We start from the raw sequence: 27386 nt of genomic DNA on the forward strand, positions 1-27386 counted from the left end.
ATGAGAAGAAACTTGCTTTCTGCTTCTAAAATAACAAAAGATGGTTATGCATTCTATGTTGATGATGTATGTTTGAAAATCTTTAAGAAAAAACCGTTTTGATACAATTTTAGGAACTGCCCTCTTGTCTGAAATTCTCTGGCGTCTAGAGTGTCTAGTTGAGTTTGTTGATCAATCTGTTTTAAATGTCAATTCAAAAAGAATGTTAGAACATGATTCATCTTACATTCTTTGGCATAAGAGGTTAGGGCACATCTCTAAAGAAAGGATTCTTCAACTTTCCAAAATTGAGCTAATTCCCAAATTAGATTCTGCCACTGCAACAGAATGTGTTGATTGTTTGAAAGGAAAAATGACCAACTTTAGAAAACTAGATGCCTGATAAGTTCATATTTATATATATTTTACATCAATTTCACTTGTCTTTTATTAGTTAGTTCCTTATATTTTTGAGCTATTTACTTTCTTTTATTACTTGTCTTTTATAGGATTTGTCTAGCAAAGAAAATAAAAATAGAACAAGTGAAATTTTATGTAATAAATTCGTCAAAACTGTCTGTGTAGATCAGCTTTTAAATAAAATTAAAAAAAAATAATAATGATAAGTCATGATGATGTTTGAAACATCATCATGATTCATGTTTTGTAGGAGAGTGTTGGACGGCAAAAACAAAAGAAAAGGAATAAAGAAGGGAATGATGGAGGAATAAAAAAAAAAGAAAAGAAGGAATAAAAAAAATTAAAAGAAGAATAAGAGAGGGCACGGACAGAGGAATAAGAGAGGTCAGAGGTCAGAGGTCAGAGGAGGAGGAGGCGCAGGAAATTGAGGGCTGCCTTTGGCAGCGTGAGAGAGAGGAGAGACACGCTGACTGGACAGAAGGAAAGGCAGCTCGCAGAGGCAGGACAGAGGGGAGAGAAGGCAAAGGCAAGGAGAAACTGACGGGAGCAACACAGAGAGCAAAGTTTCACTCCATTCTTATTGGTGTTATCTTCTCAAACTCATGTTTAATTTTTGGTTTAATTTGAAAATAATGTGTAACTAAATTTATTTTGGCTAGAGGTTAATTCAAAGCCATGAATATATTTGTAATATGAATTGATTACCTTCAGTTGTGATTTCTGAGTTGTGATTTAATTTGCTTAACTGCTTGATTGATAACTTATTTTTGTATGTCGATTAAGAATGCATACTTAATTTACATGCATGAATTTGATGCTAGAATATAAGTGAATTTCACCTAATCGTTATGAACTTATATTCACAAGTAGTGAAGGTTGTTATCCACAATCGTGTTAAGTGAATTCTAGGCTGGATTAACATGCGTATTCCATAGTTATGAATGCCTAGTCAATGTTTATGATTTCCGTTGAACTTAATGATCTTTGTTGAATGTCTCTATCATGCGTATTCCATAGTTAGGGACTTTGATGAGGAATAATTTGGTTGTAATGCGTATTCCATTCAATCCAATGAATCTAGGGAAATCTAAGAGTTAATTTAAGCGGACCTAATTAACTTGGAACATTGTCATTCACAATTTATTGAAATAACAACTGAAAATCAATTTAGGTTGCATATGTGTCATGTGTGGAGAAGAACCCTCTAGCTAGTCCGTCACCTATCCTTTCACCTTATTTCATGCTTTTGTCAATTCTGTAATTTATTTAAGTTTAATTTACTTCTCGTCAAAACCAAACCCCCCCCCCATTATTAAATTATTTTATTTAGTTAGTTTTCATTGTTGTTAGTCTTTTAATTCAATTTCCGTCCATTTCAGTTCCTAGTGTCTAATTTGATTGTTTTCATTATTTTGAGTCATTCTAAGTGTGTTTCGAGTTATTAGAGTTTTTAGCCTAGTTTTGTGTCCTTAAGTCTTGTTTAATATTTTTAAATTAATTTAGAATAGATTAGCAATCCCTCCTAATCCCCGGTCTAGAACGATATCCTACTTACATCTATACTACAATTGTCAAAAAGAGGGTTTAATTTGTGTGTCAAGTAATTTTCACATCAAATTTTGGCGCCGTTGCCGGGGATTAGCAACTTTGCTAATCCCTTTATTTTTGTTTTTGTTTATGTTTATATTGGTGTTTGTGTATTTTACTTTTGATATTTGATTTATTTTTCTTTCTTTGATTTTAGGTACAAATGGAGCAAGACATGGCACTTGCGACCATTCAAGCTCAATTGGCACAGCTCATTGCTCAATTGACTCATAATGCCGAACGGACCACAATGCCAAGTGTCCCTACATTTGATGTGCCCTATGGGCAAGGATATCAAAGTCCTCAATTTTCTGCAAATGAAGATGTTTGGGGATATCAAGGCCATAACCAATCAAGGGGCAATATGTTTTCCAACGCTTGCAATTCAGATTGGAGAGGTAATTCAGATTATATGTGGGATGAACCTCAACAATTTCAACAAGGTGGATATTGGCAGCAAGACGAGTTCTATTCAAGACCTATGCAGCCACCACAGTATCCCCCACAACAATTCCAATCAAATCAAAGTATGCCCGTGAATTATAATGAAATTCTTGAAGGACTAATTTCTTTGGCGCAGGGTTCACAAAAAGAAGAACAATTGCCGCCATCGGAAGAGTTCTATCAGTGGCCATATGAACCGTCACAGCCACCACAACAATCAACCCAATTCAATTCAGGTACGTCCTTGGATAATGATACACTTAATAAGTTACTCACCTCTTTGAAACAGGGAGTAGAAAATCAAAACCAGGAGATGCAAGACCGAGTCAAAAGAGTGGACAAATTGGATATGCAAGTTGGGCAGATTGTGGAATTCATGGCACAAATTCGAGATCAAAGTGAACTTTCCAACTCAAACATTGCAAATTCAAAGGCAGAAAGTGAAATCGATGAAGCCATCACTTTGGAAGGTGACATGAATGATGAAGCTGTCCTAGAACCATCCAAACACAGCCCGAACATGGATGAATTGCTGCTGCAAGCAGAAGAGGAGGAGGACGACCTGGACAGTTTAGAAGAATTCTTGTTGCAAGCTCCTCAAATCCCTATGTCATCCAACTCAGGTGAGGAAGTTCTAAATTCACTTCATTCTAACATTATTCCACCGAATGTCCTTTGTCCTTGCAGGTTTTTTATTCCAAATATCAAAGAGAGTGAAAAAGACATTGTGGAAGCTTTTCCAAAGGTGCAAAGTGATATCCCAATTCTTGGTGCACCAAAACAAGTTCCCGATGGTATTGAAACGTTCAAAGAACCTTGCACACCAAGAAAAGGGATTCAAGAAAATGAAGTGGTTGAAGCATATCAAGAATACATCCAAGAGGCTGTGCATGAGACAATCAAGCCCAAAGCAGTTGAGTTTGATGACACGGGACAAGCCACAACCATCATAGTAAACCTGGCCAAGTTCAAAGTCCCGGAAATGTTCAACAATGTGGTGTTTGTCATTGAGTTTGTGTCGGAAAAAGAAAGTAAGCCATCTTCTCCAATTTTAATTTTAATTTATACTAACATGTTTCTGATTTTGATGATTCAGGCACCCACTCTTGAATTTAAACCATTGCCGAATCATTTCAAGTATCACCTCCCATTAAAAGATAAATTCCATGCTTTGGAGCCGAGGGGAGTTTAAAGGAAAGATTCGTCCGACTGCGGACGTTAAAGCAAGCGCTTCTTGGGAGGCAACCCAAGCATTCAACTTACACCCTTATCTTTATTGCTTTCATTTTGTTTTGTTTAGTTAGTTGTGTTATTTGGTTGATTTCTGTGAGTTTGTGTTATTTAGTTTAAGTGTGGGGGAAGGTTAAACAAAGTCTTTTTACATTAATTTACATATTTAAAAAAAAAAAAAAAAAAAACATAAAAGTAAAAATATTTTACAATGATGTGTAAACTAATAGCATTCATTGGTTAGGTGGTGCTTCAGTAGTCGGCGGGGCCACGGAAGGAGGAGGTATCGGAGGTTGATCAGTTGGAGCTTCACTACGCGGTGCCGCCCCAGAAGACGAAGGCAGATGCGGTTGGAACAAACCCACAAACCTCCGGTGATCAAGTAAAATCTGACCATCATTTTCCTGCAGCTGGTCAATTTTCTTCTTCATGTTTGTGGCATAATTGTGTGCAAGCTTGTGCAATTGTTTATTTTCATGCTTGAGTCCTCTAATCTCCTCTTTGAGACTCTGTATTTCAGCCACCAACGATTCAACGTGACGGGTTCGAGCAAATAGGCGTTGGGCCATGTTGGACACAGAACCCGCACACTGCACGCTAAGAGCCAGAGACTCCTTAACCGCCAATTCATCAGACCGTCTAGCGAGCAGTCTGTTATCTCTGGGGGTGACAAGGTTCCGGGCCACCACCGCAGCGGTCATGTCATTTTTCATCACCGAATCCCCAACGGTAAGAGGACCAGTAGGGGATATGAAAGATGGGCGCCATATGTTGTCTGGTGAAGGCGGAGCTGCCTCTTCACCAATGTTCAAGTCAAAACGACGATCGGAAGGGCCAGACATTTTCTGAAGGTGTTGAGAAAGAAGAGATCGGACAGATTAAGATTTTGGAAGTTTACAGGAGGGAGCTCAAGTGTGTTGTGGAACAAAATTAACGCCTCTATAAAAAGAAGAAATCAAAGAGGCGCTCCTCAGAAAAAAAAAGAGGCGTCCTCTCGCAAATCGAAGAGTCGGGGCTCCTTTCTCAAAAGTCGGATTCTTTTCTCAAAATAGGCGTTTCATTTCTTAAAATTTGGGCTTGCTCAGAAACCACGAGCCAAACCCCGGATTTCAAAAGATCAATTTGTCCAGACGTGTCGTCACTCGTCACATGCAACTTGCAGCTTTGCGGAAATTACGGGCAGCTTTGTCAGAAAGCGCGTAATTTGTACTATTCATCCATCCACCGACTGCCGACAATGAGTGAGAGAATAGTTCCGGTTGTGAAGAAAAGTCCTATAAGTATTTACCTTCGCCTTCCACAGCAAAGGCACACCCTCTCAGCACTTCTTCATCTCCGAGAATGTATTCCCAAAGAAACCTTTCGAGTTACTCTGTATTCCTTATTCCTTGGGGTACCTCTGCAAACAACCCATCCAAAGCAAAATTATTTCATATCATGAAGGTTGAAAGCAAGAGTATCTCATATCATGCATTCTCCATGTCCTTTTCCTTGTCTTTGTTCTAACCTGCAGGAATGGAGAAATTGCTCTCGAGTACTCGTCTTCCACTGCTGATGTACTTCCAAAGAAGCTGCCACATCTACCTGAAGAACAGATAAGGCAAGCGAAAATGATACCAGCAGCATGTGGAGACAACGTGCAGAAGAAACAAGCAGAGAAGAATGCAGCTTGCACAATCAACCCAGCAGAAGGAGTCTGAGATGAAGAACTAGAGAAGTTGCCACATCTGCTTGGAGAATAAATAAGGAACTGCAACATCACCAAAGAGCAAAGCTTTGCCGTACAATATCATCAAATCATCACTTGCAAGTAAAAAGCTAAGTGTCACCCAGTTCAAGAGGAAAGCTGTGGAAAGTCAACAAGCACGACCAATGATCACTTATTAGTTCTATTCAGTGTCTTTTATCGTGATTTTCAATTTTTCGTTTGCAATTTTTTTTACATTTTCTTGCGTTACTTAACTGAATTATTTCTTTTCTTTGCAGGAATTTTTGGTTATTTCCACCCTTGAAGTTGATTGCAGAATTTTAGCTTGGGGGGGGTCATCGCTTGGTTTTACTGCAAACTAGGGAAGTTTTCAATCCAATTGCTTTATTTTGTTTTTTTATTATTTATTTATTTTATTTTTATTTGCATTATATTTTTTCTGACATTGGGGACAATGTCCAGTTTAAGTTTGGGGGTAAAGAGTATAAAAAATGACCAAATTGAAATTTTTTGTACCTTCAACTACGAACGAGTTTCATTTGTTTCCATGTTGTTGCTTTTTGTTTTCTTAATTAGTTTTGTTTTCTTTTAAAAAAAAATAATAATAATAATAATTTAAAAAAATTTAAAAAAATCGGAAAATTTAAAAATCCAAAAATATTGTCTTGTTTCCCTTATTGTTTTGAATTAGATTTTTGTTAGTTTCCCGACCCAATGATATAATTGGATCAAATTTGAATCATGATTATCAAGAACTTAGTTAACATGTGTTTTGTGAAATTCCTAATTCTCTTGTTAGTTTTGTACATGTTTGATCATCTTTGAAAAAAAAAACCAAATGCACATAGCCTTGTTGATGTGAAACTAAAGCATGACTTAAAACTTCATATGTGAATTTAGTGACCATATACATCCTATGTGAGTTTTTGAGCCTATTGAAAGTGTGTGCATTTTTCATACAATCCTATTTTTTTTATGTGTGATGAACTTATGTGAGATACATCTCTAGAACTTGCGTAACGATCTTTCGAAATGTTTGTCATTGATTGCATGAATTTGGAAATGATAGAGGCATTAGGTTTACCACTATGGCCCAAATAACCATGTTTCCCAAAGAAAAATGATATCATTAGATTGCCAATTTGAGCCGTGTATGTTGAGCCTTTTATTTCTTATCACCAGATATGTCTACCCTTATACCTGAAACATTTTTTCCTTACCCTTTCCAAGCGAGCAATGCGAGATTGTTTTATGAGAAACGTTTGTGAAGTACTTTGAAGGTGTTTGGCAAAAGAATAAGTGTGGGGGTATTTCATGTTTGTATTAAAAAATAAAAAATAAAAAAAAAAAAGAGAAAAGAGAAGAAAAGAAAAAGAAAAAGAAAGATTGTATACAAATGAAATAAAAAGTTTTTAAAGTTTCAGTTTAAGGGTGTGGTTGGAGGTGCTAAAAGAATCGCTGGAAAGATTGAGTTCTTATAAATCTAAACAAAAGAATTGCTTGCAATGTAGCTTGGAACTTGTGTTTTCCTATTCTTTCGTTTCAATAACCCTCTCCCTAAACCTCATTACATCCAATAAAAGTCCTCTTGATTTAAGTTTTGCAATTATGATTGTGGAGATGAGATCTTTATGCAAGCTTATGGTAGAAATTTCACATTTGATTCTTTGAGCGAAACACATTTAAACTAAACACATGTGTGATTGAGTGTATATCCCGTGAGAAGGTTGCTAGTTTGCATATGATGATTTTAAAAATATAAAAATTTTGAAATTGCATTAGCATGGCTATCTTACACACTACACTTCAAGGATGATTCAAAGATTACTGCTAATATTTGAATAAGGAAGATGAACTTGGATTAGTTCCTTGATGCTAGCTATGGTTCTTGATGATTTGTTTTCTTAAATGAAATTCTATGAGGGTCACATAGGGGGAAACTAATGTTTTTCATGTTATTACTTTTTCATGTTTTCTTTGTTTTGCTCGAGGACTAGCAAAAGCTAAGTGTGGGAGTATTTGATAAGTTCATATTTATATATATTTTACATCAATTTCACTTGTCTTTTATTAGTTAGTTCCTTATATTTTTGAGCTATTTACTTTGTTTTTGCGTATTATAGGATTTGTCTAGCAAAGAAAATAAAAATAGAACAAGTGAAATTTTATGTAATAAATTCGTCAAAACTGTCTGTGTAGATCAGCTTTTAAATAAAATTAAAAAAAAATAATAATGATAAGTCATGATGATGTTTGAAACATCATCATGATTCATGTTTTGTAGGAGAGTGTTGGATGGCAAAAACAAAAGAAAAGGAATAAAGAAGGGAATGATGGAGGAATAAAAATAAAATAAAAAAAGGAATAAAAAAAATTAAAAGAAGAATAAGAGAGGGCACGGACAGAGGAATAAGGGAGGTCAGAGGTCAGAGGTCAGAGGAGGAGGAGGCGCAGGAAATTGAGGGCTGCCTTTGGCAGCGTGAGAGAGAGGAGAGACGCGCTGACTGGACAGAAGGAAAGGCAGCTCGCAGAGGCAGGACAGAGGGGAGAGAAGGCAAAGGCAAGGAGAAACTGACGGGAGCAACACAGAAAGCAAAGTTTCACTCCATTCTTATTGGTGTTATCTTCTCAAACTCATGTTTAATTTTTGGTTTAATTTGAAAATAATGTGTAACTAAATTTATTTTGGCTAGAGGTTAATTCAAAGCCATGAATATATTTGTAATATGAATTGATTACCTTCAATTGTGATTTCTGAGTTGTGATTTAATTTGCTTAACTGCTTGATTGATAACTTATTTTTGTATGTCGATTAAGAATGCATACTTAATTTACATGCATGAATTTGATGCTAGAATATAAGTGAATTTCACCTAATCGTTATGAACTTATATTCACAAGTAGTGAAGGTTGTTATCCACAATCGTGTTAAGTGAATTCTAGGCTGGATTAACATGCGTATTCCATAGTTATGAATGCCTAGTCAATGTTTATGATTTCCGTTGAACTTAATGATCTTTGTTGAATGTCTCTATCATGCGTATTCCATAGTTAGGGACTTTGATGAGGAATAATTTGGTTGTAATGCGTATTCCATTCAATCCAATGAATCTAGGGAAATCTAAGAGTTAATTTAAGCGGACCTAATTAACTTGGAACATTGTCATTCACAATTTATTGAAAGAACAACTGAAAATTAATTTAGGTTGCATATGTGTCATGTGTGGAGAAGAACCCTCTAGCTAGTCCGTCACCTATCCTTTCACCTTAATTTCATGCTTTTGTCAATTCTGTAATTTATTTAAGTTTAATTTACTTCTCGTCAAAACCAAACCCCCCCCCCATTATTAAATTATTTTATTTAGTTAGTTTTCATTGTTGTTAGTCTTTTAATTCAATTTCCGTCCATTTCAGTTCCTAGTGTCTAATTTGATTGTTTTCATTATTTTGAGTCATTCTAAGTGTGTTTCGAGTTATTAGAGTTTTTAGCCTAATTTTGTGTCCTTGAGTCTTGTTTAATATTTTTAAATTAATTTAGAATAGATTAGCAATCCCTCCTAATCCCCGGCCTAGAACGATACCCTACTTACATCTATACTACAATTGTCAAAAAGAGGGTTTAATTTGTGTGTCAAGTAATTTTCACATCAATGCCAAAAGAAGTCAAGGGTTGCTTGAAATCATACACACTGATATATGTGGTCATTTTCCAGTCAAAACCATATGTGGAAACAAGTATTTTGTTAACTATATAGATGACTTCTCTAGACTGGGATATACCTTTCTGATTAATGAAAAGTCTGATGCCCTTAAATGTTTTATTGTTTACAAAACTGAGGTTGAAAAACAGTTAGGTAAAGTTATTAAATTGTTAGATCAGATAGGGGAGGAGAATACTTTGGCATGTACATTGAATCAGGATAACAAAAGGGACCATTTGCACTTTACTTAGAGCAAAATGGCATTGTAGCTCAGTATACAACACCTGGGACACCTCAACAAAATGAAGTCTCGGAAATGAGGGATAGAACTCTTATTGGTATGGTGAGAAGCATGATGTCAAGGTCCAAGTTGCCTGGTTTCTTATGGGGAGAAGCCTTGAAGACAACCAATTATATTTTGAATAGAGTTCCAAGCAAGGCAATTCTTCAACACCTTTTGAGTTGTGGCATGGGAGAGTTCCTAACTTCACTTATTTCCATGTTTGGGGCTGTAAATCAGAAGCTAGGTTTTATAATCCTAATGAAAGAAAGCTGGATTCAAGGACTCAGTCATGTTACTTCATAGGATATCCAAAGAAATCAAAAGGATACATGTTCTATATCCCTGAAGGTCACACTCGGATACAAGAAACACATAATGCAGTTTTCTTAGAAGATGAAGATGTTTCAGATCTATCAAGGGAAATTTTTGTTTTTGAAGAAATGGATCAAGATTCTAGTAATACTACACAAACAGGTTATAATCAATTTTTGTTATTTCCTTCAACAAAGTCACTTGCCGTAGAAAACTTGAATGAAGAATTGCCTTCTAGTGGTGAATTGGGTTCGGGCACTGAAAACACTATGGAGACAGATCCAGTCACAATAAATTATGATATCATCACTAAATCACAACATACAGCAGCCATTGAAAATGTATCACCTTTTGAGCCCAGGAAGTCAGCTAGAATAAGGAAGTCGACAGCAGTAAGTGACTATGTTTATTTACAAGAAACTGATTTCGACATTAGGGATATTGATGACCCTCTCTCATACACTCAGGCCATTGAAAGTTCTCAATCAGTTCTATGGCAAAATGCAATGAAGGATGAGTTAGATTCGATGTACAAGAACAAAGTTTGGACATTTGTGGAGTCTAATTCTGAGATCAAGCCTATAGGTTGCAAGTGGGTGTATAAAACTAAAAGAGATCCTCTTGGTCGTATTGAAAGATATAGATCTGGTTAGTAGCAAAGGGTTTTACACAAAGAGAAGGGATTGATTATAATGACACATTTTCTCCAGTATCTTCTAAAGATACTATGCGAGTTGTCATGGCTTTGGTTGCATATTTTGACTTGGAGCTGCATCAAATGGATGTGAAAACGGCTTTTCTCAATGGAGATTTGGAAGAGAACATTTACATGAAGCAGCCGACTGGATTTGTTGAAAAGGGGAAGGAGAATATGGTTTGTAAACTCAATAAGTCGATATATGGGTTAAAACAGGCCTCTAGACAATGGTATTTGAAGTTTGATCAGATTGTGTCTTCACTGGGGTTCGAAGAAAACAAGTTGGATGATTGCATTTACACTAAATATTTTGGTTCGCAGTTTATCTTTTTAGTGCTCTATGTAGATGACATTCTTCTAGCTAGTTCTTGTCTCCAACTGTTACATGTTACCAAAAGGATGCTAAGTGAAAAATTTGACATGAAGGACCTGGGGGAAGCACATTATGTGTTAGGGATTGATATCGTCCGAGATAGACAGAAAAAAAAAAAAGCTTGGTTTGTCTCACAAGGGTTACATTGATAGAGTATTACACCGGTTTAATATGGAAAACTGTAACTGTGGCTAAGTTCCAGTTAACAAGGGGGATAAATTCTCAAAGAATCAGTGTCCGAAAACTGATTTGGAAATTAAGAAGATGCAATCTAAGCCTTATGCTTCACTGGTAGGGAGCCTTATGTATGCCACCATATGTACACGCCCAGACATTGCTTTTATAGTAGGAATGCTGGGAAGGTTTCAAGCAAATCCAGGAGAAGCACATTGGATATCTACCAAAAAGGTTCTGAGATATTTACAAAGAACCAAGAATTTTATGTTGGTTTTTGGTAAGGGTGAATCTTTGGAACTTGAAGGATTCATTGATTCAGATTTGACTGGTGATGTAGATGATAGAAAGTCAACCGGAGGTTATATTTTCATGTTAAATGGTGGTGCAGTTTCTTGGAAGAGTGCTAAGCAAACTGTGATAGCTACATCCACTATGGAGGCTGAGTTTGTAGCCTGTTTTGAAGGAATGAAACAAGCTGTGTGGTTGAAGAACTTTCTGACAGATTTAAAAGTTGTAAAATCGGTTCAGAAACCAGTAAGGATGTTTTGTGATAACAACTCTGTTGTGTTCTTTGCCAAAAAATAACAGAAGAACTTCTGCCTCAAGGTTAATGGATGTAAAATTTCTTAAAGTAAGAGAGGAAGTAAAGAAGAGGATGATTGAAGTTCAGCATATTAGCATTGTTTTGATGATTGCAGATCCTTTGACTAAAGCGCTGCATGTTAAAGAGTTTCAAAAACATGTATCTCGAATGGGAGTATTGGAGAGTCTAGATCAGTGGGAGTAATTGGGCTTTTTCGGAAAACTAGAAGATTGCAATCATGTGAGTAACACACTTTTGGGACTGTGATTATAGTTTTGGTCTAAGCTGGTTTACTTAGTTATGTTTAGTTTGTTAGTTTGTTTTGTACTTTTAATAAGTGTCTTTATCTCAAGGCTTGATACTTCGGTTTGGAGTATTATGGTTTTGATGATGGACTTGTTAGATTCATATGATATTTTAAGAAACAATTTTGTTTGTTTTAAAAGATTATATAGTTCATGAATTTTATTCAATCATTGAAATGTTGTTTTTCATTGAAGATTAATATATGTTATGATCTTTTGAAAAGTGGGAGCATTTTCTGGACTGGTTTTTGTGTTGATCATGAGTCATATTTGCGGATTGGATACATGTGAGTCTTGAATCAATGCTGCTTTTAGTTGTAGCCTGAGATTCCTAATTTCTGTTTTTTGAAATGCAAAGGGACATTGGTCATGATGATAAAATCTTGAATAAGGCTATGTGATCACTTCTTATAATTGGTGAAGGTTGTGCTTGTTCTACGTCTCATGTTCAAGTGGGAGAATGTAAGAATATGAACATGAGTATTCGGTGAACTGGCATTAGCTATTTGGACCGATTAGTATAAGAAAGCCTTATAGGAAGATGAATGTGAGTTCTTGTTGATAGAGGAATCTATCATGGAGATGAACTGATATAGATTAGGAAACATGAGTTGTTTCCTAAGTGGATTGTAATAGGAAATCCTCATTGGATTAGGAGAGGTATATGTATATATATATATGTTGTAATCTCTGCTCTCACAGGCATACGCTCAATCAAGAACTAATCCCTATTCTTAGTTAGAGCATTAAGAGTTCTGCCAGAGAGAAGAAGAGTTGCAACATACAGAGTTTGGACTGTTGCAGCCATGGCGTTTTCCAACGGAGGTTCATCAGGTTAGTGTGAATGCAGTAGTTCATATGAAAAGACTTTGTGCTTTCTTGGTTGTGTTTACTGTGGCTTAAATCTTGATCTTGGCTATATAAATCTTACAGAATAACTAGCGGGATTATAGACATTCCCGACAGGCGTTATCCAAAGAAATAGTTTTTGACAATTATGAAGTTGTACTGTGCTGTTTCGAACATGATTCGGTAATGTTATGCGATTATTTATGGGTCTTTTGGGCCAAATACTGATGTTTACTAGATCAAAAATACGTTTGAAGAGTTGAGACAATTTTTATAATTTCCTATTTCCCCCTTTATTTGGAAGCTACGATTTGGTAAGAATATTTAAACACCAAATAAGTTCTATTCAGATCATCATGTATCAAATATAATTCGAGAGTCTTCTCATGTCAAAAATACTTCGTTTCTAATATAGTTAAAACACTGCTTTGAAGGAAAAACATCGTTCCTAGAAAAAAAATTTCAAGTGTTTAAAGTATTAAGCAACTGCAATGTTTTCAGTGTCTAAAGTATTTCCAAAACGGTGTTTCAAGGAGTTTTTTTCTAGAAACATCGTCTGTAGTTCTTGTTTCTAGGACTTAACCCTAGATAGATTAACCCTATGCCCTTTTCTTTTGGTATGTTTTATAATATCCTCCTTTTTCACCCAATAACTAAGAGCCTATAGACTATTTATTATGATGAGCTTCATTAGGCCCTTATTCTCAAAACCAAACCCTTGAACACACTGTTGGGATTCCACGTTGAAAAAAAGACTTTGCGTGTATTTGTAAAGATATGATCACGTGTTAAGTTTGAAAATTAACTGGCATATGAAGGGATGTTAAAAGTTTGAATTCCACATTTAGGAAAAAAATGACCTAGACTATATTTCAATAAACAGAATACAATTAATCACTAACTAACTATCTGAAGTAGTCAATAACAGTTCTACAGGAAGATGATATGTGATTAACAAACTTCGGTAACAATTTTACAAGTACATGGCATGTGATTAACAAACTTTGACTGAGAAGTGACTTGATGCGATTATTCTGTTTTGGCAATGAGTTGGCATCTGATGTCGAAGATACCATATCTGTATCACTTCTGATTTCTCTGAGCGACATTGGTTTGAACTCAACCAAATCCAAAAGTCGGCAATTTGTGTTCACGGGTTGTCTTGTGTGGACATGAAAATGTTTAGATCTAATCCGAGTATAACGCAACTGTAACAAAAATACGATTATCGCCCACCCAAATTCGTTTCTTCGTGGTGGCTTTCGAGTCGGATTGTATTGCCACAGCTAACGGATAGTATCAACATATTTAGGAATTGGGGGGCAAAAGGAAACAAAGTAAAAAAGTAGACAAAATAAAAGAATAATCAATTATTAGTTAGTGACGTTCTCTCATACATAACCAATTTCCCTTCTAATTTAGGTTTTAGTCTTTTGGAGTAGTTGAAACATGAGCAAATGCATATACCAAACCAAAATGAATGAAAAGCCTTTTTAGCACTTCGCACGCTATATTAGCTCATTCATGCAATATGCTCCTCCCATATTTACCAAGCCATAATTACCCAAAAAGACGAAAAAAAGAAACACAAAAAGTAATTAATTAGTTTGTTTAGGTTTTTTATTCAGTTCTCTCTCACGCTACACTCATGCATGGCCTGCAGTTCACCTACCAAACTCATTCCATATAAAAGAAACCTTTGTGAAATGCAAGAGCCTCCGGTTGTTTTACTTGATTTGATTAATTAATTGACTAAAGTTATGGATGTCTACCTTTGCTTTATCTGCTTCCTCTCTTTGGTTTCTTCTTTCATTCTCATCTCGTTTTTCTTACTGAAATGTCCATGCAAAAGAGGTATAGCCATTTTTATTTTTCTCAGTTCTTGTTATGTCTTTAGTAACTCTGTAAGATTTAGCAATTTGAAACTAATTTTTTCCATTTTTGTGGTTCGGTTTTTATCAATTATTTGCAGGTGGCATGAACATCCTCCTGGAAAGTGAAGACCAAACTAGTACAAAAACATGTTTGCGCGACGGACACTTGCGCGACGCATAAAATTTCGTCGCGCAAAATGTTTTTGCGCGACGCTAAATACAAAACGTCGCGCAAAGTAGCTTTGCGCGACGATACTTTGCGCGACGTAGGTGTACGTCGCGCAAAGCTGTTTGGCGCGACGAATGAGTACGTACGTCGCGCAAAATAGCTTTAAGCGACGTACAACTACGTCGCGCAAAGTATCGTCGCGCAAAGCCACTTTGCACGACGTTGGATACGTCGCGCAAGAGTTTGGCGCCAAACTAAGAATGTTTTACCGCTTTTTTCCCAAGTTTGCGTGACGCATGAGCACTTACGTCGCGCAAAACAACTTTGCGCGACGTACATGGCGTCGCGCAAAGTCGACGACTTTTTTCTCTACACACAGGGGCCTTTTTCTTCACACTCAACATCTCTGTTTCACTCTCTATCTCTCTCAACCTTCACATCTTCACCTTCAAGTATTGTATTTATTTGATTAGTTAATTAACTATTTATTGATTACATTTATGTTTGGATTTTTTTATTTTTGTGTATTTATGTTTTTCTTTAATTATCTTTGTCAATGCTTATTTTTAACAAGTTGAGTTTTGGTTTTGAACAATTGAATGAGTATAATGAATGACTATGAGTATGAAGGATTTTGATAGGTTTAGGGAAACAAAGGCTAAGAAACTGCAAATTGCTCAGTTAACTTGATCTAATTTAGGGATAGATTGATGTGTGCTAAAAAATGGATAGATTTCATTTCTCACCAAATTGGGAGGAGGAAATTAGAATGTTAGAGATTTAGAGAAGAAGCCAGTTTATAGCTTTGTCAAACCACTGTTCTATTACGTGGTTAGTAATCATTTTAGGTGTATTCTTTACCCTTTATGATTTAGAATACGTAGTCTCATCATATAGGTCCTTAAACAATAATTTTAAGGTAGGAGTGGAAGGGGTAAACAAGAAGTTAAAACTGTGGAACATAGAAATTTTGGGTGATGTCTATATGGAATCGTCCCATTTTTTTGGTTGAAGGATTAATAGTTTGTATCTATTATATTTAGTTTCATTAATTATTGTGATTTAATTTATTTGTATGCACATATTTTTGTACATCAAGTACAAAATTGTTTTGTGTTTTACGAAGTTAATACTACTTAACTTCGTACACTTTTTTCAAGAAAAGCTTAGTTTTACGTTTGAGAATCTGTTGGATTTCGTGTATGGATGCGAAAGCATGATTGCGGTCCAATTAATTCTTGAATTGTCCCATTTTTTGGACAGTAGATTGCCCTTTCATTTGCTGTGGTTTGCTGAATGATTCTTATTCTTGCCTTCTCATTGTTCCGATATTTATGTAATTTTACTTTACCGCCCCTTTTTTTCTCTTAATGTTTTGTATCCGTTGAATAGGTATAATTGACCAAGAAGGTCACTGAACAAGTAAGACTGCTAGCAAAGAATGAAAATGAGGAACATACAAAGACAAGCCCAGATGAATAGCAGTGCACCATGTGTTACCCCTGCAGGCTAGGTTGAAGGAGATTATTACTTATGTTTTAAAGGGGTAATAACTGTGTAATGCTAAAGAATACAATTCCTATCTTTCGAGCAAATAAAATAGCAATGCACCATGTGTTATCTAATGATACATCAACTCTTAAGTTGTTGAGTTGTTAACATGATTAGATTTTGTGGTATCCACTTATGTAAATTTTTTAAATTGACGATCGAATCTTTTTGTTGTATTCATATAGGGTCAATGAGTGTAGCTCTAAAAAATCATCAAAATCGGAGTTAAAATAACCGTGAAATTGTGATTTTTCGTTTATAACCGTCGAAAAATTTTGTCCCGTTACTTGAGTTCTGACTGTTTGTTTTTTGCGATTTTTGGCGAATATGATATCAAAATATATACAAACAAGTTTGACGGTTTAATCGTTGAAACTAATTACGTACAATGCGTTTCCCATCAAGTTCAATGATATATATATATTTAGTAAGTAGATTTTAATTTGGGAAGTGTTATTGGCACTTCAAATATAGAAAGTTTGGAGTGTAGAATGTGATTTTTTGAGTGCTAATAACAATTCCCTTTAATTTATTTATTTTGTACTCATAAGCAAAATGGCAAAAGGAAAAAAAAAACAACTTTGCGCGACGTAGGTGTACCTACGTCGCGCAAAGTTGTTTTGTGCGACGCTGGTGTACCTACGTCGCGCAAAGTTGGTTTTTTTTTTTTTTTTTTTTTGCCTTTGGCTTTTCTTTTGGGGTTCTTGCATTGCATTTTTCTTTTGTGATATCTACTTGTGTAAATGTTTTAAATTGACGATCAAATTAGTTCATTGTATTCATATAGGGTTAAAGAGTGTAGCTCTAAAAAATCATCAAAATCGGAGTTAAAACTACCGTTAAATTGTGCTTTTTCGTTTGTAACCGTCGAAAGTTTTTGTCCCGTTACTTGATCTTTGAATGCTTTTTTTTTGCAATTTTTGGCGTACAAGATCTCGAAGCATATACAAATACGTTTGACGGTTGGATCGTTGAAACTAGTTTCGTACAATGCGTTTCCCATCAAAACGATACATTTACTAACACTTAAGAGTTTATTTATACTTTCATCAAGTATAACATAAGACTTTATGGTATCCACTAGTGTAAATATTTTAAATTAAAGATCGAATTAGTTCATTGTATTCATATAGGGTCAAGGAGTGTAGCTCTAAAAAATCATCAAAATCGGAGTTAAAACTACCGTTAAATTGTGCTTTATCGTTTATAACCGTAGAAAAGTTTTGTCCCGTTACTTGATCTCTGAATGTTTGTTTTTTGCGATTTTTGACGTATGCGATCTCGAAGCATATAAAAATACATTTGACGGTTGGATCGTTGAAACTAGTTTCGTACAATGCATTTCCCATCAAAACGATACATTTACTAACACTTAGTGTTTATTTATACTTTCATCAAGTATAACATAAGATTTTGTGGTATCCACTATTGTAAATATTTTAAATTGAAGATTTAATTAGTTCATTGTATTCATATAGGGTCAAGAAGTGGAGCTCTAAAAAATCAACAAAATCGGAGTTAAAACTACCGTTAAATCGTGTTTTTTCGTTTATAACCGTCGAAAAGTTTTGTCCCGTTACTTGATATCTGAATGTTTGTTTTTTGCAATTTTTGGCGTACACGATCTCGAAGCATATACAAACAAGTTTGACGGTTGGATCGTTGAAATTAGTTTCGTACAATGCGTTTCCCATCAAGTTCAATGGTATATTTATTTACTAAGTAGATTTTAATTTATTTATTTTATACTTATAACACTTAAGAAATTGAATGATATATATGTAAAAAAATTTATTGTGGGTTTTTATTAAAAAAATATATTATTGTGGAGTTTATGTAAAAAAAATTTGAATTTGAAAGGAGTAAAGTCACATTTGCAATAATTTTTATAATAATTAAAAAAAAAAAAAAAAAACCTTGCGCGACGTCAAATTGTAAACCTACGTCGCGCAAGTTGTGAAAATTTGGGCGGAACAATAGTGAAAAATGGGCGCTTTGTTTTCAATTTTCCAAGTTTAATTGGACCTCTCTTCCCTCTCGCTCATCTCTCCCTCTTTCTTTCCCGTAGCCCTCTCACTTCCCCCTTTCCCGTAGACCTCTCTTCCCTCTCGCTCATCTCTCCCTCTTTCTTTCTTTCCCGTAGCCCTCTCTTCCCTCTCGCTCATCTCTCCCTCTTTCTTTCCCGTAGACCTCTCTCTCCTCTTCGCAAGCTTTCATCTTCGGCCATGCCACTACGGGCAGCCACCCGAATCTCGAAGCCGACGCGAATCAAGTCCCAAAATCAAGGTAAGGGTTTTTTATTTTCGAAGGGTTTTGTTATTTAGCGTTCAAATTGCATGTTATTTAGGGTTTCTGATAAAATTGGATGTTGGTTCTGGTTTGCAGAGGGGTTGATGGGTTGCAGGTAGAGAGAGGGATCACACTCTCAGTCGCTACCAGAACCTTTTCGTTTCTACTCCTGCTGCAATTCAATTTCACCTCATCGTTTTTTCTCCGTTCTGAGAGAACGGTTCGCGCGACCATACCGGAAGCATCACAGCGCCTCAGCTCAAGGTCCTTCTTCTTCGTCTTCATTCTTTTGGCCCAAAACTTCTCAAAATCCCCAATTTTTGTTTTGTTATATGTAAACAGGGTTTCTGTAGAAGTTTCAAATTGAGTGCTTAGTTGAAATGGGGTATTTGGATATGAATTTTTTTTTGCTTTATTCTTTTTCTCTTCCCCTATACTTCCCAAAATCCTAATTTTTGCTTTTTTATATGTAATTTTTTTTACGGGATTTCTCATAATTTCAAATTTCAATGTAATTTTTGTGTGAAAATTTTATTGCTTTTTTATGATGTCGTCTTGGTTGATTGACATTTGCTTATTTGAAATGGGTATGTTGGATGTCAAAATTTTATTGCTTTTTTCTTCTTCTTCCTCAAATCCCCAAGTGCTTATTTTGTGTGTTCTTTCGATTTCTGAGTTTAATTAATTGGTGCACTTTTCTGAGTTTAATATCATCAATATAGTGCTTCTTAATATATATCGTCAAATATGTAATATTGAAATATGATGCTATGAAATGTTTAAGATATTGACAGTATAGTACATTAATGCAATCTCTTTATCACACCCTGCAATTCATGAAGTGTAAGCTTGAGATATGTATCCTTGTAGTTTTTACAAGAAAGTTAACTTTATCCTTTCTAGGAACATTCCTACCCTGGTGACATTTTCGCTGTATTTCTGATGGATTCCAGATTTCTAGTGGATTTAGCGTAGGGTTTTCGTTGGATTGTGGTCTTAGTGTGGTGAAGAAAAATCAGAGGACAAGGAGGGGAAACTTATGCTTCAAGACGAAACTAAAGTTTTAACCTATTCCAGCTTCATTTTGATCTAGGTAGAGATATATGAATAGATTAGTAATCTCGATGCTTTTAGATTTAGTAAAGAACTGTTTGTTAATAAATTATCTTGAATCAATTATTTTTGAAACATTTTTTATTCTGGTTATTACGTACATCTTCAAATTCCAGTTCAAGATACTTTAGGGTTAAAGATAGACTCATTTGAAGACTCAAATTTCTAGTTGAGTTGTTACCGGAGGACATATTCAAATTTCCTGGTGATGAGACCGCTAAGCAGCTTCATGTAAGTATATGTAATTGTTATTATTCTTATATGTATGAATCGTTCAAATATTATTTATATTATGTTATTAAACATTAAATGTTTTTTTCTTTATTATTACAGGTTGCTATGGTGGAACAACGCTTTGCTGTTCTCCAAGAAGCAACATCGCAGCTTCCCCCGGAGACCCCGATCGAGGATGTCACGGTACCTGAGGATGCAGGTTTTCAAATCCTGACTAATGTAATGGATCAGAACTTCGGTCGTCGTCATGGCAAGGTTGTTCGGTGTATGGGGAAAGCGCGAGTTCGTGAGACGGGTGCCTCTTCTTCTAGATCGAACACAATAGAGGTCAGTGCATTGAAGGAGGAAGTGACAACCCTAAAGGGTCAGCTTGCGGTCCAAGGCGAGAAGATGAAGGCTCGGGACGAGCAGATGAAGCCCCAGGAAGAGCAGATTAGGGCCCAGGGCGAGTAGATTAGGGTCCAGGGCGAGAAGATGAATGCTTATGTTGGGCACGTGAGAGACTTTGTACGAGCCATACAGATGTCCGGTCTCCAAATCTCGCTACCAGAACCTGAACTTGATACACCTTCAACCTTCGAGCCATTTCACCCAGCCGATACCTAGTAGCCTGATGAATCAAACCTAGAAGACTACTTTTAGTTTTTTCTTTTTTTTTTGTTCGAACATCTTGTATGTATATTTTCATATATTTTATAATTAAATACTTTTCCTTAGTTAATGAATTATTTATAATTTAATTACAATATTTATTAAAAAATTTAAAAATAATATTTTTGATCAAAACATAAAAAAGGGGTTTGCGCGACGAAGATTCTACCTACGTCGGTTAAAGGCACCTATGCCACTTTGTGCGACGCATGTCCTTACGTCGCGGAAAAAGGTTTAGGTGGCTTTGCGCGACGTAGCCTACGTCGTGCAAGGTGGCTTGGCGCGACGAAGAAGAAACATACGTCGCTCAAAGCCTCTTTGCGCGACGTAGGCTGCGTCGCGCAAAGCCACCTTGCGCGACGCATGTTTCATCTTCGTCGCGCCAAGCCACCTTGCACGACGTAGGCTACGTCGCGCAAAGCCTCCTTGCGCGACGTAGGCTGCGTCGCGCAAAGCCTCTTTGCGCGACGCATGTTTCATCTTCGTCGCGCAAACCCTTCTGTCACTGCCTTGCCGCGACGGTTATCGCGCGACGAAGGTGCGTTGGGCTAAGTTTTGCGCGACGTTTTTTGACTTTGCGCGACGAAGGACCTACGTCGCGCAAAGTGTTTTTTTTACTAGTGAAAGGTTATGATTAGCTACTCTCTCAATTTCTTCCTTTCCCCAGTGACTTTTTTTTCCCCCTTTTTATAACGTTTATTGATGAACTGATTGTTGTTGCTGTAGGAATGGGATAGGGCTTCAATCAAAAAACTTTGAAGCTGAAATGGAGAGAAGGAATAAGCTTTGCCACAGACTCCATTTCCTTCGCACTTTGGTTCCTAACAATACTGGGGTGATGATCAATGGGATTAATTTTTTATTTTAATTTTCAGATTAGTATTATTAGCATTTTCAATAGACAATAATAATACAGTATAATGGGAAATTGCGCTGACAGTTTCTATGTTAATGAATAGTTGACCATATGTAGTAAAAATGTGATTAATTAGTACACTGTCACATCTTGTTGTCAGCTAATGTGAACACAATCTTTAACAGAACTCTAATGGAATGTCTAATCATCTTGATTCTTAGAAGGACAGGGCTTCAATCATCGGGGACACGATTGTGTACGTGTCCAAATTGGTGAGGCAAGTAAAAGAACTTCAAGAAGAGCTTGAACGTAACTCAAATAATGAAGGATCAGCAAAGGAAACTAGTAATGTATGTGGAAACGATGGCAATTTACAATCAGATATTCTGAGTCAAATTGAAACTATCATTGCAAACAAACCAGTAAATGAAAAGATGGAGGTACAGACTTAATTAAAATCTTACGTTCTTTTAAATTTGTATGTATATTTGGATTGCTGTCTTAGGTAATTAACATTATCTAAATTAAATTAATAAAGCATTTCATTATATTTTTATTCATAAACTAATAACTACATGTTTGATTATGCAGAAAAATGACAGCACCAGTAAAATCGTTCAAGCTGATCACGTTAATTAAGGACTCTTTGCTGGAGATAACTCGGAAACTGTCAATGGAATCCATCATAAGGGTGGCCTGAGACGATGGCTAAAGCATTATGGAATGGGACATCACTGGATCACTTCTATCAAGATCATTATCAATAAGGCAATAACATGCACCACCTCTACAATTACCATACTTCGTAGTACCACTTACAACATCTTTATAATTAGTTGATTATTATCTACTCAATTCATGTATGAATTAATTAGGCACGTATTCGGTTTCTTTCACTTCATGTAGTACGAACTTAATTATAACGGTGATTTTAATGCTTCATGTTGTTGATTTTTAAAGGTTGCACTTGGTGTGATGGCAAGTGCCTTCGTCCATGAGTGGTAGGTCTCGGGTTCGAGACTTGGGAGCAGCCTCTCCATAAATGGGGGTAAGGCTAGCCGACATTCACCTCTCCCAGACCCTCCGTAAAGCGGGAGCCTTGTGCACTGGGTACGACCTTTATGTTGTTGATTTTTCTTCTATTGGTGGAGTTGGAGTTCGAACATATAGCAAAAATAAGTTAGAACTTTTCGAAAATAACACTAAAATATTTTGTGATTTAGAACTTCGCAAGACACACACATACAGAGCTCACAATTTAGTAGAAAATGGATATTTTTAATTCCTATAGTACTCTCATTAAATTTTAAAATTGACATTATTTATCCTCCTACACACATTTTTTCCTTAGAGAATAAAGTGGCTCCCACCACCTGCCATTACAACCACTAACCTTAGATCACCACCACCTTTGCCACTGTACGTTGTTGCCACAACTACCACCACCACAATCACAACCACCATTAAGCATATCAGTGTTGTCATTACAATTACCATAATCGTGACCATCACAAATAAACAAGTATGGAAGCTATAATTATAAACCACGATCAAATTTATGGAAGTTTTGAGTCAAACTGAAACTTTCATTGCAAACAAACCAGTAAATAAAAGGATGGAGGTACACACTTAATTAAAATCTTATATTCTTTTAAATTTGGACGTATATCGGGAGTGCTCTCTTAATTAGGTAATAAAAAAAACTGTGAAATTCAATGCGGTCACAACTGGAAGTAACTCGGTTAGATGGGAATAAATTTTCTGTGACTAATATGTGAGCATAAGCCAGGAGGGTTTGTGAGATTGATGGACGCATTGGATAATTTAGGCTTGGAAGTAAGTTATGTAAATGTGACTAGCTTGAAAAACCTTGTCTCAAATGTCTTTAAAGTACAGGTAATTAACATTATCTAAATTAAATTAATAAAGCATCTTATTATATTTTTATTAATAAAAATATAATGTTTATGCAGAAAAATGACAGTGAAATAGTTCAAGCTGATTATTTAGGGACTCTATGCTGGAGATAACTCGGAATCTGTCAATAAAATCCATTAAAAGGTGTGACCTGAGATGAAGGCTTAAGCATTGTGCAGCCACAGTTAACTTTTATCATGACCATCAGCATAATCATTACCAAGTTACCAACAACACCATCTCCACATATAACTAGTTGATCACAGTCTAAATCTACTAACTAATGTGTAACATTGGACTAGGCCCATTCGGTTTCTTTCCCTTTGATCTACGATAATAATGACGTAGTATGAGCTTAAATACATAATGGTGATTTTTAATAGGAGAAATTCAATTTTCATCCCTATTTTCTATATTTCATTGATTAAAACCTTATTTATTTTCAAATTTTTATTAGGGTCCTTGGGTTTTAATTAACGTCATTTATTTAGTGTTAGAAACATTACATTTAGTATATTTATATTTATGGCTAAACTTTTTATCATATATTTCTATTTGTAGTTTGTACCCATTTTTAATTTGCAACCTTTTTTAAATTGTACCGATTATCTTTTAAATTTTAATTTGTACCCATATATTAATTTCTTTTTGTCCCTTATTTTTTAAATTTTTATTTGTATTCATAATTTTTTTTAACCTTTTATTTGTATTCATAATTTATTTATAATGTACCCATTTTCCGTTACAAATGTACCACTTTATTATATGCAAAATGTATCTTTTTTTTGTAAGTACCATTTTTATGTAAAATGTACCCATTTTTTAATGTAAAATCTATTTATTTTTTTTAGTCTAGAATGTACCATTGTTTTTTACATAAAATGTACCCATTTTTTGCTATATAAAACGTGCCTTTTTTTGTATAAAATGTATCAATTTTTTTATGTAATATGTACCCAATGTACCAATTTTTTAATTGTAAAGTGTAGCCTATATAAATGTACCCATATTTTATAAAAATAAAATAAAATCCCATTTTTTTTATACCTAGAATGCACCCATAAGCAATTTTGAATAATTGAATTGGTAGTGTAAATGAAAGCAAAAAAAAAAAGGTTGAGTTTTTATTGGTATTATTGAATCTTTTTTATTATTATGTCATTTATGTGGTATGGGAGGGACTTCAATTAAAAACTTAAAATGACACACCTCGACCTAAATCAAGGCATGTTAGCCGTCACATGAGAGTGACGTAACCATGTGCACAGTGCGGAAGCAATAATGATATAGAGAAATATGAGTAAATAAAAAATCCAACTATTAGCAGTACTAATTAAGATAAGGTGCAAGTGCGAGATTAAGTGTGAAATACACAATCAGAGCATAAGTAGCCTAAGTGCAGTCCAACTAGACAAGTACTAATTATACAACACCCAAGGATGATCCTACATTTATGATGTTCTGTCAGAACCACCGTCGAAATCCTCGAGAACCACCAAAGCACTTCTACCTAAAACTTGGAGGGGCGCAAAACAGAAAGTGTGAGTGGGCAAAAACAAAGCTTTTCAAAATCATTTCATTTCTCAAAAATTCTAACCCCTCGCCGTAAAACCTGTATAATTTCCCAGAGAATATAATATATACTATATCAGAAATCATGCTCAGGATGAAAATCCATAGAAATATACCATGCCAAAGTATCTCAATGAAATGCCATAAGTAATTCAGTTAAATATATCAATGCCAGATATCATATCAGCCGAATTCACCTAACGTTACCTGCACGGCTGAGTATATAGCTCATAACCAATCTCAACCATATCAAATCCTGCACACAAGTCAGAACCACCTAAAGTGGTCTGTACGACAAGACTAGGTGTAAAATAAATATGCTCTAGTGTTACGATCACGTGAAGGCTGTGCGAATGATCGCGGGTCACCTACGAGTTGGAACCACCTAAAGTGGTCTATACAAGAAGTATGTGCACCTAACTTGGATCCAAGGTGAGCATATGGTGCGGGAGGTGAACATCACGTGAAGGACTGTGCCCTAACTCTGGGCGGGAGCACTAAACACTGGGGTGCAGGTTTATGAGCTCTCAATACATCACATCATATTTCGCATAACTGAAGTAATCTCGTATCTTTAATTTATAAACATACATGTGCGTCCGCAACACCAATCATAAATATATGCAACTACTAATGCATAAATAGGCAGATACTTTGTATGGCATTTCAAAACGTATAATCATTCAATTTTATTTTCTGGGAAAAATCTCAAGTATATAGCTATATACGGAAAACCAAAAGCCCACTCACTGATATGTCGAAGGGTCGTAGCCCCCGAGCCTCGATTGATGGTGCTCGTCCTCCGGATAGGTCACACCTATATGCGAAATAACTAAATAAACGTTATTTAAAGCACATACACAAAACTAGGAAATAACTTCTCATACAATGCTCAAATGGGGTGTTTGAATATACCAACGTGATCTACTCAACACCACGAACATCCCCATATTGTTAGAAAAGAATTTCCAACCACCCACGCACCGGCTAAGGCACGGCCAGACGCACCCCCACGCTCGGCCAACCCTGACGGAAACTTAACTGCCGTTAGGAATATTCCGTTAAAACCTTAACAGAAATTAATGGCGTTACCTGACGCCGTTAGAATATTCCATCAAACTTGACGGAATATTCCCCTTCGTCTTCCTTGGTTCACCGGAAACCGTCGTCGGCGCCGCTGCGATCGCAGGTTTCACTTTCAAGCCTTGAAACCCACAAAATCTCACCGGAGAAACCTCGATAATCCGGCCAAAATTTGAAACTCGCAAACTGGGACTTCCTGACGTCCAAAACACTCTAATTTTCTTCTCCAAGCTTTGTGAAGACGTCCTAAAGCTTCCTAGAACCTTAAAATTCACTGAAACTTCCACGATCACGACTGCATGAACAATAACCCAAAACTGGGTTCTCGAGAAAATGAGGTCTTCACGTCCAACCAATGCTAAAGATCAACTCCTAAGGTTGCAAGGAGCAAGAAAACAACTTCCAAAACCCCGATCCGTGAATGGATAGCTAGGGTAGGAGTTGTCTGTATGGTCGTACGGAGAATGGAGAAAAACCGAGAGGGAAGGAGAGAGAAAGGTCAACGGGGAGTTTGGGTGTGTGTGTGTGTGGTCCAGTTTGGGCTACCAATCAAAACAAACAAAAATCTCTTTTCTAATTGGGTCCAAACACTTAGGAAAAATTTTAATTGGTCCACAACCAAAACCTAAACCACACAACACCACAAACGTTCAAGGGTACTTTAGTCTTTTCACACCACCAAAAAAATAATCCGGGACGGGCTGTCACATAAAATGTATAAGGTTTGAGTTTATAACAGTTAGGAACCAAGGACCGCAACTAAACTATCCCTTTTTAATACTTCATATTGTTGTTGTTTGACTTTTTATTGGTTGTTAAGTTTTCGCAAGATATTTATGCGTGTAGTAAATTATAGTATAAGAATCTACTTTGAAGCGTCATACTATTTATTTAGTCTCATAAGCTTATTTTACTAAATTCTTAGTGCGACAAGAATATAATAGTTTTAGTCGAACTTCGAAAACTGATTGAAAATCATGAGTTATAGCTCAAGAGTTTTTTAAGAAATGCAATTGTTGAGTTTTCACATGATATTTTAATGCGAAGTAAAATGTTATAAGCCGTTGAAACAATTTCATCATTGATTGAAGCTCATATGCATGTTTGGTTAAGTTTTTTTAGTGATTTTATTTGATTTACTGAGTCTCATAAGTGTAAAACGTAAACCCAAAGAACTTCGCAAATTTACTATTTATTCACAAAAAAAAAACATGAAAATCAAACTCGAAATTTAACAAGTTTTATGAACAATGCAATTGCTGAGTTTTTGTAAGAATTTTTGCGTGCGTAGAAGAAATTTTTTATAAGCCATTTGGAAGTGAACTTAGAGCATCTCCAAAGGAGATGTCAAATTGACTTGCCAATTTGACATATTGTCAATATTTTCCTTCCACCTGGTATGCCAAATTTTATTGCTTCATTTATGTTT

At 35.7% G+C, this 27386-nt stretch overlaps 1 protein-coding gene and 1 pseudogene across 1 annotated transcript; both read left to right on the top strand.

Annotated features, from left to right (window-relative positions):
* Nucleotides 1–14240: 14240 nt before the first annotated feature.
* On the top strand, nucleotides 14241–22327 carry LOC126586607 (basic helix-loop-helix protein 004-like). The gene is made up of 5 exons (XM_050251514.1): nucleotides 14241–14502; nucleotides 14621–14655; nucleotides 21254–21364; nucleotides 21607–21825; nucleotides 21977–22327. The coding sequence occupies exons 1-5, from the start codon at nucleotides 14409–14411 to the stop codon at nucleotides 22022–22024; spliced, it is 507 nt and encodes a 168-aa protein (XP_050107471.1). The 5' UTR covers nucleotides 14241–14408; the 3' UTR covers nucleotides 22025–22327.
* On the top strand, nucleotides 18155–20599 carry LOC126586608 (uncharacterized; annotated as a pseudogene).
* Nucleotides 22328–27386: the final 5059 nt, after the last annotated feature.

Source organism: Malus sylvestris, chromosome 10 (assembly GCF_916048215.2).
Source record: "Malus sylvestris chromosome 10, drMalSylv7.2, whole genome shotgun sequence".
In the NCBI taxonomy this organism is placed as follows: domain Eukaryota; kingdom Viridiplantae; phylum Streptophyta; class Magnoliopsida; order Rosales; family Rosaceae; genus Malus; species Malus sylvestris.

Coding starts and splice junctions, on each gene's coding strand:
- LOC126586607 (XM_050251514.1), top strand. CDS start 14,409: ATGGATGTCTACCTTTGCTTTATCTGCTTCCTCTCTTTGGTTTCTTCT. Junction 14,656..21,253: donor TCCTGGAAAGTGAAGACCAA/ACTAGTACAAAA, acceptor TGTTGTTGCTGT/AGGAATGGGATAGGGCTTCA. Junction 21,365..21,606: donor TGGTTCCTAACAATACTGGG/GTGATGATCAAT, acceptor CTTGATTCTTAG/AAGGACAGGGCTTCAATCAT.